Source organism: Mytilus edulis, chromosome 10 (assembly GCF_963676685.1).
Source record: "Mytilus edulis chromosome 10, xbMytEdul2.2, whole genome shotgun sequence".
NCBI classification, from domain to species: domain Eukaryota; kingdom Metazoa; phylum Mollusca; class Bivalvia; order Mytilida; family Mytilidae; genus Mytilus; species Mytilus edulis.
The window spans coordinates 28,610,099-28,627,217 of record NC_092353.1 but is presented as its reverse complement, the minus strand read 5'-3'; the positions used below and the strand labels follow the sequence as shown (position 1 = coordinate 28,627,217).

Here is a 17,119-nt window from a genome sequence, read left to right as displayed (position 1 = left end):
CATTTTTCTCAGGAACTACATTATAAGGATTTCTGAAATTTAGTTTAAGGGTTTATATAGATCTGCTATACTATGTGATGCATTTTCAGATTCATCATCTTCCTGTTTACTAAACACTTGTATGATTTTACACATGATAGCCAAGTTGAAAATTTTCGTCACATTTTTTCTCAGGAAATGCAATACTAGGATTTCTGAAATTTAGTTTCCCCGTTAATATAAGTCTGCTATACTGTGTGATGGGTTTTCAGATTCATCTTTCGACAACTTCCTGTTTACCGAACTCTTGCATATTTCTACACTGTTAAAATTATCCACTTGCGATGGGGGTATCATCAGTGAGCAGGAACTAGTGTTTTACTTGTTAATTTTAATTTGTGAATGACTATTAATTTGGTTTTTTTTCCTTCACTTTTGACATAGTATTGAATTTTCTATATATTTTCAGATACTTAGAAGTGCTGGTGGTTGGTCATGTGGTATACAGAAACGGGAGACATCAATACAGACGGCATATTTACATTGCATAGAAAGTGCTAAACATTATATCTACATTGAGGTTAGTATATAAGAACACTTAATGTCATTATCAAAAGCAATTTATAGACTAGAGTAAGTAGCTTTCAGATATCTGCATGTTCAATTCAAACTATGGTTTGTTTAAAATAGTGTTGCATTGTAGTTTTTACATATATAAAGTAATGCCTATGAGAATGAATAGTTTTGCTGCCACATTATGGATAATATTATTTCTATAGTACAGCTTTATATTAAGACTAATCAGAACTCTTGAAGAAGAAAAAAAGCCCACATCTGTTCAATTGTCTTAAAAGTTAGTTTTTTTCTAGACTGTTTTTGTTCATATAAATGGTGCAACAGGTTATATTAGTTTTATATATTTGTTTTCAGAATCAATTCTTCATCACATATATAGGGGACCATGCAGTTGTTAAGAATGAAATAGGTGAAGCTTTGTTTAAAAGAATTGTCAGAGCTCATAGGTAAGTTAGACTTGCATATATTATGGATTCATAATTATTTGTTGGTTACCAATACTCGTGGATTTCATGGGTTCAGATGAACCACGAAATTAAATGTCCAAGGAATAGCAAATTTTCTATATAGACTTGTATACAGACTTTGCCAGAACCACAAACACGTAAGTTTTCCATAATCTACAAAAATTGGTACCCACGAAAATAGATGAATCCACGGTATATTATTGGTTGATTAGTTATTTGTACAACAGTTTGAAATGATGTGTTAGAAATTATCTGTTTGTTTTGTTCACGCATCAGTGACAATATAATGGAATTTGATGAGACTGTCATCAATGTGAGAGGGTTAGCGCTATAAAACCAGGTTCAATCCAACATTTTCTACATTTGAAAATGCCTGTACCAAGTCAGGAATATGACAGTTCTTGTCCATTCATTTTTGATGCGTTTTGTTATTTGATTTTGCCATGTGATTATAGACTTTCCGAATTGGTTTTCCTCTGAGTTCAGTATTTTTGTGATTTTACATTTTTTTATATCAAATGTATATATTGGTTATAGAAAAGAGTTTTAAATGTTTTATGTTTTTGTTTCTTCGATTCAGAAACTTGAAAGAAAATGTCACTTACGTCCCACAATGCATTTGTTAGGATTAAACTGCACATAGTCCAAATACAGATCAAGCATAAACCATGTGGTTATAGAGAAAGTTAATTTAAAGTGGCCTCTAATTGTATATATAGATAGATATGAATATTCTGTTAAACCTATTGATAACATTTTATATTATATGTCGAATATTTGATTTTTACCTACATAAAAATTATATTTTAACAAAAACAAATACGTTGAATACATTACTGTTAATTGAATTTTATTATATCTTCCAGGAACAATGAAACATTCCGTATATATGTTGTTATGCCATTATTGCCTGCCTTTGAAGGAGAAATAGGAAAATCTGGTGCCTATGCTATTAAAGCCATCACTCATTATAACTACACTTCTATATGTAAAGGACCACAGTCACTGTGGCATAATTTAGGGAAAGAAGGTAAGATAATCAGATAAAGAGTCAAACGGTCTAGTTTTACTGCTTTAAAATATCATTTTACATCAAATATATATTTTTTTCAAAAAGCATTGAAAATATTTTTTAAGCATTCTGGTGTTGAATTAACATGCAGACACCAGTAAAGATAAACTTAATATGTGTACAACCCATCATTCAGACTGTATTTCCTTATTTAAAGATTGTTGAAGGGGTCACTCACTGTCTGTGCATTCATGACAGTCAATTTTATTGCAGGAGAAAGGAGTTTCATGGTTAACTGACAATCTCCATCAGAAATTCATGCAGTAAATCTGTAATTGCTATCTCTGTGGTGTTTAAAGAATATTTACTTGGAATGTCTATTTCAATTTGTCTGATTTATATTGCAGAATGATTGTTTGTGGAAATAGACAATAAGTCAGTTATATTATTTCCCTTTAGTTAACAGAATAATTTGTAATAAAATGTGTATTTATTTGTTGTTTCAGGTATTGAACCATTAAATTACATCACATTCTGTGGATTAAGGACACACACTGAGCTCAATGGCAAATTGGTAAGTTTTATTATCTCCCTTATTCAATTTTATATATTGTGGATAAAATTTAATATGAAATTAACCCAGATGTCAACTAGAAGGAAAAAATATTATCTACTTATAAATTATACAATATTTGCCCTCAGCTTATTGTTAAAAAAAGAGGAACGAAAGATACCAGAGGGACAGTAAAACTCATAGATTGAAAAGAAACTGACAACGTCATGGCTAAAAATAAAAAAGACAGACAAATAATAGTACTGAAGACAAAATATAGAAAACCAAAGACTAAGCAACACCAACCCCACCAAAAACAGGGGGTGATCTCAGGTGCTCCAATAAGCAGATCCTGCTCCACAAGTGACATATATTAAAAATATATTACTGTTATTAGTACCAAAAAATGTAATTACAGAAAAAGGTGCCATGATAAAGAATCATCTATTTAACATTTTCATTATTTGGTTTAAGAGCTAATGACCTATATCTTACATTTTTTTTTTTTCAGGTCTCAGAATTAGTATATGTCCATAGTAAGCTTATGATTGTTGATGATGACACTGTTATTATGGGATCGGCTAATATCAACGACAGAAGCATGCTGGGAGATAGAGATAGTGAAATCGCTGTCATGTTTCAGGACATACATAAACACAAAGTTAAAATGAATGGTGTTGAACATATGGCAGGCAAATTTGCTTCATCTATGAGAAAAAATTTGTTCAGGTTAATATTTTTTATTAAAAATATACAAATAAAGAGCCATGGTATAATTGATTTTGAGAAGGTATCTACACAGAATTCAAAAGAAAGGGATGTGAAAACTGCAGGCCTAGATCATGGTATAAACTTCCACAATGATCAAAACCAATATTGAATTGAAAGTCCCAGAATAGCAACGAGTAAAACAAACAACAGAGATATTTAGTAACTTAATTTCAGCTTATAACCAAAAATTAAAATTATTTGAAAGCCACAACTTATGAGAATTACTGAATATGACTGACATCAGCCAACTACAAGTACAGACACATAAGGAATATGGTGGTTTTAACATGTTGTGAGCTATCATCCTTCCTGGGATAGCAGTGTAACATCCCAAAATATCAATTCCATGTTTAATGCTTGGGAGTATTACATGTTTGTATAATATCATTTCTTGTTGCATAAAAAAATGCAATAAATTTAGTTAACTTATTTTTGCCAGTGGCAAATAATTTTTTGTTGTGCTCAGGAAAATTAAACTTCTAGATAACATCAACTTTGCTAACATATCAGCTAGACAAGGGCTATGTCCAATGGATGTGTTCTGATAATTTTATCTTGTTACAGGGAACATTTAGGAATAGATAGGTTTTACAATGTTCAATGTATGTGTTCTGATTATTTTATCATGTTACAGGAAACACGTAGGGATAGATAGGTTCTTCAGTGTCGAGTTTATGTGTTCTGATTATTTTATCATGTTACAGGGAACACCTAGGAATAGATCCACTAGACAACACTATAGATTTATCAGATCCAGTTAACGATGTGTTCTACAAAAACTTCTATCTTAGTGTGGCAACGGTGAACACTGGGATATATGAAAAGGTAGGGTATCTGTTCTATAACCTCATTGTGTACTGCACAATCCAAATAGGGCTATTCCATTGAAATGTTTGTGAGTGGGTAGGAATGGTTGTTTAATTAATGAATGTGGGTCATGGGTCTTTTTTCAATATGAGTCTTATTACCATTATGCAAAATTCTCTAAACAAATGGTTCTTGGTTATAGGGATATTCAGGAAGTGCCTTCCAACCCTCCCTAATACATTTGATTGGAATAGCCCTTGTTCAAAATTCTTCATAAGTGGGTAATGCATTTCTTTGCAGACTTTTCCATTTCAGTTATTTTTGCACATCTATTAGACTTTAATAGCCTCTCTTAAGATTAATGCCTGGACGAATAATTGATTAAGATAATGTAATTTCTTCATATCTTAGAAATACAGAAGTGGTTGGAAATTTAACATTTTACAATTTTTATAAAAATTTTGACGAAGTATTTAATTTGACCCTTTGACAAAAAAATTCAAAAAATTTAAATCAACTATTTTATCAGAAAAATTACACTGGTTATATAGCAGTTTGACAAACACTAAATTTGATCATTGAGCAGCTTAATATTCCTTAACAACACAACGTAATTAAAACAATTAGCTGATTTTAACGAGTTATCTCCCTGTAGTGTCAGGTACCACCTTAAATGATTTAAATGTGAGGAACAATTGTCCATTGAAAAAAGACTAGGTGTGCTATTATAGATTTAGTTTTAAAGTTTAAAAGAAGTACTTTCTTTCAGGTGTTCAGATGTCTTCCTAATAATCAGGTGCTATCATTCAACGAAGCAGATGCATACATGCAAGAAAAATCAATGGCTGAGACAGATCCAGCAACTGCTCGTCAAGAATTAAAAAGAGTACGAGGCTATCTTGTCTTAATGCCCCTTAAATTCTTAGACAACGAGAACAGTATCATTCCATTTGGCGGAAGAGAGGCAATTTTGCCAGTTTCAGTATGGGTTTGATCGTTATTTTTGGTGATCTACTAGAATTTTATTTTATATGTAGATTTTTATTGAAATGAAAATAAATGGCAAATTTTCTGAAAAACATTTGGAGTAATAATGACAACTTTATATTGTCAGATCAGTAAATAATTATCTTGATTTTTAACTTGATTTTAATTAGATTTTATTAATTTTGAAATGTATCATGCATATTATTTCATGCAATGTTATGAAAGTAAAAACAAAATTAGAAACTTAATTGAAATGGAGCTACAAAAGGAATTAGAATATTTATAGTGATGTATAAAATGTGTGTATTTATTCATTATTTGATGCATTTCAATTATTGGTATTCATAATCATTTTCTTTGGTGAAAAACTACAGGAGAAAGCTATCATATTTATAAAATGAATTAAATTCTCCACAATTAATTCCCAGTGAGATATTTTATTTTTTTTAAATTGTTTTATTTATATTATTTACATTTGATTTTGTCCTGATATCAATTGAAATCATATTTTTCAGCAGCTTGTTCAATTTTTTAAAATACTAAGCAACACCATTTTCATACAATCTTTAACCTGCCCACTGGCAAAGCTTGGCTATATATTGATGGGATGTCCATATGTCTTAATAATACTGTGATTTTCCTATTCACATTTCAAGCTAATTCATTGAATTACTAAATTCAGAAAATTTTCCAATTCTTTAAGGTGTTGCATTATTCCTTTTTATTTAATTTACAAATTATCCGAATAAAGTGCCTGTTTTTACATAGTTATATGTTTACTTTCATATATCTTGCCACTTTTTTCCATATTGCATCTTGAATCTCAAATACAAAAAGTGTTACACTGTATCAGTGCTTTCATTCATAATTTTTATAAATTAGTTTTTTTGTTATTTGCATTGGAAATATAGTTGTGTAGAATCCCTTTAATTTTAGCAAATGAAATATGTTACTGAACAAAGAATTATGGGCATTACTGACAAAATTGTACATTTGAAAATTTGTATATTAAATTGTACATTTGAAGATGTGTATATTTTAGTAGTGTTTGTTAACAATAATTCTTAGATCATAATTTCATCACCATTTGCCTGCATTTGTCACAGTCATATGACCGTGTAGAGATATTTGTCTTATTTGTTAATAGATTTTTTCATGAATTATTGTTGTTATGAAAAGTTATATGTATATAAACAGAGTAATATTTATTTTTATACTATCATGTACATTGATGCAAGCATCTCATATTGTTTGAAGTTAAGATTACATATGAAATATATATAAATATATATGTTAGTATTTTTATTAGTATTTAGATAACAAGGTAGACTAGAAGTGATAAAACTGCTCAATTTACATCAATGGTTAAAGTTAAAAATGGCTAAACAAAAAATGGCCTGGTATCTCTCACAAATTATATAGATAATTAATGGCTTCTAGAAATCTTTTTTACTAATTTACTTTCTAATTCATGGTTCTAAAGCAACTAATTTTTTTTGTGATTCTGAAAAAGAATGACCTATGGTTCTGAAAGAAAATAACTCTATATAGGTATATAACTTGAGCTTAGGGTTACGATTAAAAGTGATTTTACACTTTACCACTATACTTTTACCAATGGTATTAAAAAAATCAATTACCAAAGAGCTTGTTGTTAAAGGAAGTAAAATACAGCAACAATTATAAAAAGAAAGGAGTTTCAGATATAGTTTCAGAGTTCTTTTAATGTTCCTTAAATTTATAAACAAACAGTCTAAAGAAATGCTGTGTTTCATTCTTGCCATGAAATGAATTTACTTTTTTATCTAAAATTGTAAATAAAGATTAATTAGAAATAATTAAGTTACTGTATTATGCCTGTTTAAATACTTTTTTGAAATTAAAGCATTGCATAAATTGTTATAATATTTTACCATACGATCCTTCTATTAAGTATATATTGTATAATGGATTATGATTTCACATCAAGCCATTTCTATATACTAATAAGTGGTCAATGATCTTCCCCAGTCAAAAAAAAAAAAATATTTTCTGTATTTTATTATCATTTATTTGTGCTTTTTATTTGATTTTTCATATCAGACTATATGCAATGAATTTTTAACTGTTTATTTCTAAGCCTCATATATTAATTCATGCCTTACATCAATATGCATTGTTCTAATTATTTCCCTGATGACTTGGTCTTCCTCCACTAATATTAAACATGCTATCCAAGAGCTATCCAAGAGTGTTGAAAGTAGTGTTAAACACCAACAATTAATCTGTAACAAGTATTATCGCTTTTTTATGAAATTTTCCTTTGATCTTGTTGACTGATAATTTCCTTTCTAAGCGGAGTCAATTGATATGAAAATTATTGCTAGAAACTAAAGGGGCATGTGGTGTTGCTAATGAAATTGACAACTTTGTCATAGTTAATAGCGATAAACAGATTATCATTTGTCATCTCAACTCGATTGCTGTTCTCACTTTTGCAATGCCGGCTCAAGCAAGAAAATCAATCTCGTTGAGATGATCAACGTTAATCTATAAATGTCAACTGCTTTTCTGGTCCTGTTTGAATTATTAATGTGTTGAGAAGGCAAGTACTTAAATATCAGTTAGTCCCAAGATTCTGATTTATTGTGATGATCTATTTATAGAACACTGCATAACAAAATATATGGTCAAAGACGAGATCACTAGATTTTTACAGCTTTTGTATTATCCCTGGGTTTATAGACTTACAGACAATATAGTTTTGCACATGTCTGTTCCTATTTCTTGATAACTACAGAGTTTTTTTAATCCTTTTTATGGTTTTATTATTTAATTATGAAATTATTAGTTTTATATACAGTTTGGGTTTTATTTGGTTGTCATTGCCGTCCATGAAAATGAAAAAAAAACCACACAATCACACATGATATCTTCAATAGATTCTTTCAAAATGATTGATGTAAAAGTAGCAAAAGTCGTGTTTCTAGGTATCTGTGTAGATTTTTTACAGGAGAAAAAAAGAAATTAAAACATATTTAAAATTTTCTTCTTTATTTGAGATGGACTCAGTGGCCGAGTGTTTAGTAGTTACTACTGTAATCACTAGCCAGTCAACACTGAAGTTGTGAGTTTGAACCCAACTCATGTGGGTGCACTGGACTATAATACTAATTGAAGATTTCACTTTAAAATTGTATTTATGAATGAGTAATTTATTCTTTTTGTAGTTATATTATTTATAAAATATAGGAAAATATATGCCGTTACTACTAGACAATAGCGCCTGATGATAATAAGCCTGACCGGTTTCGGTCCTTCAAGGACCTTCTTGAAAGGCTAAAAAGCTGGACCTTATGGGCAATTCCTTCGGGTAAAAAGAAACTGCACAAATGACGCAGATTTTCAAAGACACTCGGCAAGTTTGTTGAAATATTACAAATTCCGAGGCTATAATAAAACTCTTCTCAATGCCAGCCTTAAAAAAGCAGAAGCAAAAGACCGTAAAGCATTACTAAATCCAGTCAAAAAAGACACCAAAAAAATGACAAGAATACCTCTAGTGTTGAGCTATACAAAAGCCAGTCCTAATCTAAGAGAGATTATTGACACTACTTGGCCATTGTTGCATATAAAAGAAACAACCAAACAGATTTTTAGTGAACAACCGCTCTTTGCCTACAAAAGAAATAAAAACCTCAAAGACATTCTAGTTAGAGCGGCTTTCCAATATCCGCCAATCACACCGGGGACATCTGGTATCAGTACACTAAATAAGTTGACCAAATGCAGCAACGAAGAATGTAGCTATTGCCCTTGGATCAATTTCCGAAGGTCTTTCACAAGCACATTCACAGAACGCAAATATAGAAAAAACTATATTGGTGACTGCAACACACCAAATATCATTTACATGATTACATGCAAGTCTTGCAAACAACAATATGTTGGCAAAAGCAAACGTCCGTTCAAAGCTCGACTCGGCGAACATCTCCGATATGTCAAAAATAAGTCAACGGAACCTACTGGTAAACATTTCAACCAGACAGGACACAACATCCACCATATGTCTTTCGAAATCATCGAAGTCCTCTGGAACGATCCTAATGACAACACGTCAGACGTCCTTAGGAGCAAAAGAGAGGATTATTGGATCCTCCAACTCAGAGCGCTAAAACCCATTGGAATCAACAGTTTAGAGACTTCCAAATTTCAGAACACCACTCACTCTATTCTCTCTAGTTATATTATTTATTTTATTCATAATAGATCATCAGTCTCCTTAACAGGGTAAACTGTAATTTGCTTGTATTGAGATTATTTTGCTTGTATGCTGGTTTATTGTATAACAATATATATATAGCTATTAAAACAGTTATTTTAGTATTAGAAAATGTTTACTTGGTTAAATTATTTATGTAAATGTAATTTTGATTTTGTATTTTGATTTAGCTTTGCTATTGTAATGTTTGTTTTTTATAATTTTTAATGTTTTGACATTTGGTTTACAAATTTAGATATTATAAACCAAAAACATATAGAATGAAATTCAAAACAGTGTGGCTGTGGCCATTGATTGACACATTAAATTCATCCATTGACTGGGACAATTTACGTGAACGTGTGTCTGTAACAACCACTGTTCACGACGTACCTACGATAGACATTTAAACTGTGGGGTCACCGAAGGTTTCTTAACGCCTTTAATTATAAAATAATTCGAAAAATTAATCAGGAATAACCTTTATGTTTTGATTTATACAATTGATATAAATCAAAACATCGTGTTATTCCGGATTAATTTTTCGAATTACTTTATTAAGGTGTTGAGAACCTTTGGTGACCCCATAGTTTAAGTGTCTTTAAAAAGTACATAGTGAGCAGTGGTCGTTACATACAAACGTTCACCTAAATTGTCCCACTCAATGGATGAATTTAATGTGTCAATCAAAAGCCACAGCCACACTGTTTTGAATTTCATTCTATGATCAGATTGAACTTGATTTTAGAAAAGTTTATAGATGTATATGCTACGCTTTATCATTGACAAAAGTGTAATAACAAGTTTACACAAAAATGTACTACTTGATAGTCATGCCTGCTATGTAAGCCATGCAAGATATTTGAGCATACTTTTCTTTGTGTCTGTAACATCATCAAGTATGTGATATGGTCACACTAGCAAGACATTTTCATATCATTACATTTTATAATTTTTTAAGCCAATTTCAAAGCAAAGGTTAGAAAATTAGCCCTATTTCTGACATGGGTATTTTCACTCAGACTCAGTAAGATGAATACAAAATTCTCAAAGGCTTTTTTTAAACAAAAAGAACACAATCAATTGCCATCAAGATAGACTGTTAAGGCACATATATTAATTTATGACAGTAAAACTTTTAAAGGTGGCTCAGAAAATGGATGACTCAATTTTTAGTGACATTATTTTTTATCCTGTGATTATTTGCAGTTTTTCGTTGTTTTTGATTTTATCATTCTTTACATTCAGATCTGGAATTTTAATTGAAAATGGTGAAAGTGTATAAACAATTGTTCAGCTATAGTAATTTACATGTTGAATTTCAATATTGTTTTACTATTTCTAAGTGCTGCATGAATATCTCTTGTACACCTATATATGTGTCTGAGGTATAAAAATAAAGTATTGTCTATTGAAAAAAATATAAATATTTTTATTGTTTGATGATATTGCTGACAATTTAACTCTTTTATCCTTGTATTTTTGTTTGATTAATATTTATATTTTAATTAATTACATTATTTGAATAAATTTGAAAAAGCCTGAAAATGGGGTCATTCCAATGTGACACCCAATTTTATAATGAAACTAACTAAGAAGGCTTCATTTTAGGATTGATTTCAACAAAATTCAAATCTAACATAGGTTTTCTTGTAATCTTGGTATAATAATATATATATGATCCAACTGTTCTATATCAGATCTTATCTAGTGTATGGAAACTATTTAGAATTTTTAAATCTCAAATCTACCTAGATTATAACATATTTCAATAGAAATGAATAGAAAAAGTTTTTATAAAAGAAAAATGTTATAAGCAACTTGATTTTTATGCAAATACTGTTTTAATACTATTTAACAAGACCGATGTATACACAGAACAGTAACTGTTCTACCATGTATAAATTGATTTAATGTCAACTCATATCCAAAACCAATCATAGAATCTTTTGTTTTCCCTGACCCTAGCAAGTACTGTATATTCAGAAATTTTTGTAATGTTACAACTGGAAAGGTTTTGCATGTAATTACTTTCTGAATTAGCAGTAATTTTATGCATTCCATTTGAATTTTTAATTAACTTTCCCCTATTATTTTATAAATATAGTAAACATTCCATAATGGCTGTATTTTTGCTTGTTATGACCTTATTAATGAATATTGTGTCTTTGTATTTTTACAATGATCTCATTGAATTCTGTACAACATATCATGATAATAAACAGAGAACTTCAAACATTTCATTTGGTTGTCTCTTCTTGTTTTATTTGATTGCAAACAGAATAAAACTTTTTTCTGATATGATATTGAGAAGTTATTGAACATTATTCTTTCAAAAAGCAACAGGTGTATCATGTACTCATTCATTCATTCATTCATTCATGTCTTTATTTCCTCATAATTGAGATACAATGAATTCATACAATTAACTAAATATCGGACAACAAAAAGGATAAACGAAATAGGAACAGAACAAAAAGTTTTTTTTTACATATACAGACAAATATATACACTTTAGTCTCTCAGCATTAAGGCCTTATATAATCAAACAAACCATGTATTTCGGATGGATCGAGTATTTGTTTGGTTTAACGCAAAGTGGGATTTGTTTCAGCCTTATTATGGAACACAGGTTATGTGATCATTTCATTTGAATGCTAAATAGACGGGGCAATACCTTGGCAGACTGGCAATTTGATTCTTTAATACTATGAACTATGTTAAGCATGATTAATAAAATAAGCAAAATAGATTAGTTATTTAATTTCAAGAAAGTAGTCAAACGATGGGACCTTGTTGGTACAAACAGGTCGATCTAGCATTTACAGACAGTGACTAAGTTCCACTCTTATGGCTTTATTAAAGTTATTTATAATTATAATGTATATTATTTTGAATAAAGCGTTGATCACACACATCCACACACTTGTTCTTCTTTCTCTTCTATACAACAGGTACCCTAGCTACAGAAATTCTATCAATAAAAGTCTACTAGAAGCTTTACTGTGGTAGCCGACTTTTTTTTATTAAAAGACTTATTGATAGAATTTCCGATTTCTGTGCTAATAGCCTAAGGTAGCAACACACAGTTAGGAGTGTGGTTATGCATTTTGCCCCTGTGGATTTTTCAAATGTGAAAGTTATTGTGCAATAAAATTTATTTTAGACAGCTGAGTACTAATTTAGCCTTTAAATAAAATTGAGAAAGGAAATGGTGAATATGTCAAAGCGACAACCACCCGACCATAGAGCAAACAACAGCCGAAGGCAACCAATGGGTCTTCAATGTAGCGAGAATTCCCGCACCCGTAGGTGTCCTTCAGCTGGCCCCTAAAATATGCATAATAGTACAGTGATAATGGACGTCATACTAAACTCCGAATTATACACAAGAAACTAAAATTTAAAATCATACAAGACTAACAAAGGCCAGAGGCTCCTGACTTGGGACAGGCGCAAAATTGCGGCGGGGTTAAACATGTTTATGAGATCTCAACCCTCCCCCTATACCTCTAGCCAATGTAGAAAAGTAAAAGAATAACAATAGGAAAAGTTGGTTTATAAGAATATTAAGAGTATTCTTAACATGTTTTATGGGCTATTTTTTTTTTTGCTTGACTGTCCGTCTTTTCATACCTACAACGACCGTAGGTACAGAAATTTATGTAATAAAATTGAGAATGGAAATGGGGAATGTGTCAAAGAGACAACAACCCGACCATAGAACAGACAACAGCAGTAGTAAATGTCACCAATAGGTCTTCAATGTAATGTTTACAAACCCTTTTTTTCTACATGAAATTTTCGACGCAATTTAACAAAAGACATATTTTTAAAGGTATGTGTAAACAGTTTCAGAAAGGTATCATTCCAAGGGATTGAAATTCTACTACTTGTTAACTTTTTTGGAAATGTGTGACATCTTCACTCCCCTTTTTGCATGATTAAATAGCAAATAAATGCAAATAAATACACAAAAAAGAAATGACAGTGCACCATATCAAATCTATGGAAGATACTAATTACAAACATATGCACAAATATGACACAAAGGGTAAGCTTAATTTGTAAGAAAGCAAGAAAAATGGGATGGTTAAACTTAGTTTTTTTCCTAGTTGTGTATTGCTACCTAATGTCTTTATATGGTAAATATGAAACAAAAACGGTACATATGATACAAAAACAGATGTAACAAAATATATTATGAACCCTAAAATTACAATTTTCGGCTGGACCTGTGGGTCTCAGTTGGTGATCCCAAACCACTGCCTCGTCTGTCTCTGAGATCTATTAACGGCCCGGAAATGATATCGATTTCATACAACGTTAAATTCCTGTCAAAATCAAATGTTCTTCCACTTTCTGTTTCAAGACTTCAAGTTAACCAAATCATTAGCATACAGTCTCCGCCCCTTTACTAAGTTCGTCCCTTCCGTAAATATTTCATCTGCTATGAAGAAAACATTTGCCTACGTCAAGACTTTTATCAAAGTCAGACAATGCAATTTAAAAAAAATTGGAAAGCCAAAATAACAAAAATAAAAGGGTTTGATTTCTGTAACTTCCTGTATCTTTAACAAATATATGGGAATTCGACACACGCTTTCTGTATCTGTGTAGGTTTTTTTCCGATTTAAATTAAAAGAAGAAATAAAATGAATTGACTATGAAATAAAATTGTGGGTTGTTTTAAAACAAGCACATGATTTGCCAACCTTTTTTTTACCAAACCTGTGACCCAATCTCATCAATATAAGAAAATCAGGTCAGGTTTTTTCATTTCGTTGTATTAACGTAGTGAGCGTTAAACATCTCTTTACTCCATCCCAAATAGCACTGGATATTTGGGGCGAACACATGTCAATCTTGAGTTGAGAAACCGACCCGCCGTATCGGTCAACCAAATTCATGATGCTGACAGTAAATTATGTAGTGTCAATTTCAGTCGTTCTTCCTTATAACCTTGTCGGAGAATTTTTTGTGCAAGGAAGTACGCCCTATTAATGAAGTTCGTATAGATGGAGCATTATATTTTAATTGATTTACTAGCATGTAGATCAGAGCATATGTTTAAGGGGTTCATGCGATTCTATCAGTTTTCGTTTGTTATCTTCATCTGTTTTCTTAATAACTCTATGAAATTTGAGTATCAGTAATCTACTGTTGCTTTGATATGCGACACTTCTGCAAATACCACTAGTCAGAAAACACAAGATAAGTTAATGCAGACAGAAAAAAACAATGTCAAATGGGTACCTGGTTCACACAAATCAAAGCAATACTGGCGAACACTTTATCACATAAATCTAACTGATAAATATTCTTGCAGTAAGGATGCATCTTATAGGTACTTGACGAATCAATTTAATTGAATGCCTACATATGTACTTATGAAAACTATAATTTGCAATAGTCATGACAAAAATGTAACACTAGGTGAGAAATGTAATGTTTTGTTTTATTTATAAAAAAAACCCACACTGGTGTCAAAACAATCTGAAATTTAAAAAGATGTCGGCTTTCCTTAGATGCAGAAAGGTAGATTGAGAATCTTAAGCTGGTTGTCATCCAACCGAAACTATTGATACACATACTTGCATTGTAAAGCTTAAAAGGCGATATCAAATGATGAGATTTAAAAACTGATTTATTTAAACATTCAACAGTTTCGAAAATTCCTTGTTATAAATACATTATGCTAACCATATGACCAAATAACAGGATTCAATTGGCAAACAAGATAAACAATAACGTATGGATCGCTATCTTACAGATATATAAATGATAAACATGCAGTACTTGGAATAGCCGAAACTGAGTAGGAAAGCAACCGCTAAATTTTTAAAAATAATTGACAATTGTAAGTTTCAAAACAACATTTAAAATCAAAATTAAAAAAGAAAATAATGTAAAGATTTACTAAAATAACAACAACAAAAATTACAAAAGCGTTACAACTTATTTCATTCTAATCATGTCAATATCAAAGAACTGGTAAACGGACGTTTGATACCTGTTATCGTGTTTACCTGACTTACATACATCACTAGTAAGTGTTTACAATCCTAACGAGAGTAGTAGTATCTTCTTTTATGAAGAACGAATACACATAAAAAATAAATGATCAGTTGACGTTACATGTATAATGTATTATACGACTGTCATACCAGTGAGAGCTAGCTTAAATGAAACTTCAGTTTCATTATCATGATTATGTATATCTCTTTCATATTCATTTGATAAAATTTACTGTTTGCAATAGCATGAATTGTTCTATATAATTAGAATGTTCTTATCCCGGGCATACAAACAATGCCGTATTTGGCAAAACCTTTTCAACTTTTGATCTTCAGTGCTGTACAACTTTGTACTTTTTTCACTTTCGATCTTTTATATCTGGGCGTCACTATTGAGTCTTGTGTGGACAAGACGCGTTTTAGGCGTATTGAATTTTAAACCTGATGCTTTTTGTTATCTATTAATCATGCTTTTCTTTGTCTAATATGGTCTCCTTTTTATTTGTATTGTAGTCCTGTAATATTATGTTGTCATTTCAATGTTATATTTAACTTTGCCATTAAAGTGCGAGGTTTGGCATGCCATAAAACCAGGTTCAACCCACCACTTTTATTCCCCTTTAAAAGTGTCCTGTACCAAGTCAGGAAGATGGCCATTGTTATAATATTGTTCGTTTCTGTGTGTGTTGCATTTTAACGTTGAGTCGTTTGTGTTTTCTCTTATTTTTTTAGATAAGACGTGGCACGGTACTTATCTATCCCTAATTCTTGTATTTGGTTTTGATGTTATATTTGTTATTCTCGTGGTGTTTTGTCTGTTGCTTGGTCCGTTTCTGTGTGTGTTGCGTTTCGGTGTTGTGTCGTTGTTCTCCTCTTATATTTAATGCGTTTCCCTCGGTTTTAGTTTGTTACCCCGATTTTGTTTTTTGTCCATGGATTTATGAGTTTTGAACAGCGGTATACTACTGTTGCCTTTATTTAAAGCCAGGTTAAATCAACAATTTTTTACATATGAAATAGCCTGTACCAAGTTTGGACTATGACAGTTGTTATCCAATCTTTTGATGTGTTTGAACTTTTGGTTTTGCCATTTGATTCGGGACTTTCCGTTTAGAATTTACCACGGAGTTCGGTATTTTTGATATTTTGATTTTTATTATTTAGAATATGTAGAAGAGAGGTTACCCACTCTGCTGCTAACATTATACACAAAAATCGGAAGATGTAATGTGATTGCCTATGGGGAGGCTACCTTCATGTTTAAATTGAAATTATTTTTTTATATTTTTAATTTAACAGTATGAATAAGGATACATACTAGAGTCTACATTTCAAAAACAGCACTATATCAATGTATTGCTAATTCTTATGTAAGATAATGCACAAAAACATTTCACATACCGTTTAAAACTAACGTGTTAAGGACAACACTTGCATTGCTGTTTTTTGTTTTAGAGATATGACTAAACTTGTAGATTGCAGTAAACCCCCATATCTCAAATAAAAATTCAGGACAATCCCTAGAAACGAATTGAGCTGAAAGATTGTTACTACAGCAGTAAAAAGTAAGTTTTAATTTTAGCAAATTTTATAACAATGTTTTTCTTTTTACTATTAGTTTAGTATAGAATATATTAAGGTTAGAATTAATAAAAGATTCATTTACAGAACAGGAACGTATGTCTGGCGTACAAAATGGTAATATTGGTA

At 30.8% G+C, this 17,119-nt stretch overlaps 1 protein-coding gene across 2 annotated transcripts in view; it reads left to right on the top strand.

Moving 5' to 3' along the window:
- Nucleotides 1-5,388, top strand: part of LOC139490803 (phospholipase D1-like) — a 57,557-nt gene extending 52,169 nt beyond the window's left edge. For both annotated transcript variants that reach the window (XM_071277844.1, XM_071277843.1), the window contains 7 exons: nt 449-559; nt 910-1,001; nt 1,889-2,052; nt 2,541-2,608; nt 3,099-3,316; nt 4,063-4,183; nt 4,935-5,388. In XM_071277844.1, the coding sequence (XP_071133945.1) occupies nt 449-559; nt 910-1,001; nt 1,889-2,052; nt 2,541-2,608; nt 3,099-3,316; nt 4,063-4,183; nt 4,935-5,159 (999 nt within the window). In that variant the 3' untranslated portion in view covers nt 5,160-5,388. The remainder of the gene's footprint in view (nt 1-448; nt 560-909; nt 1,002-1,888; nt 2,053-2,540; nt 2,609-3,098; nt 3,317-4,062; nt 4,184-4,934) is intronic.
- The last annotated feature ends 11,731 nt before the right edge of the window (nt 5,389-17,119 follow it).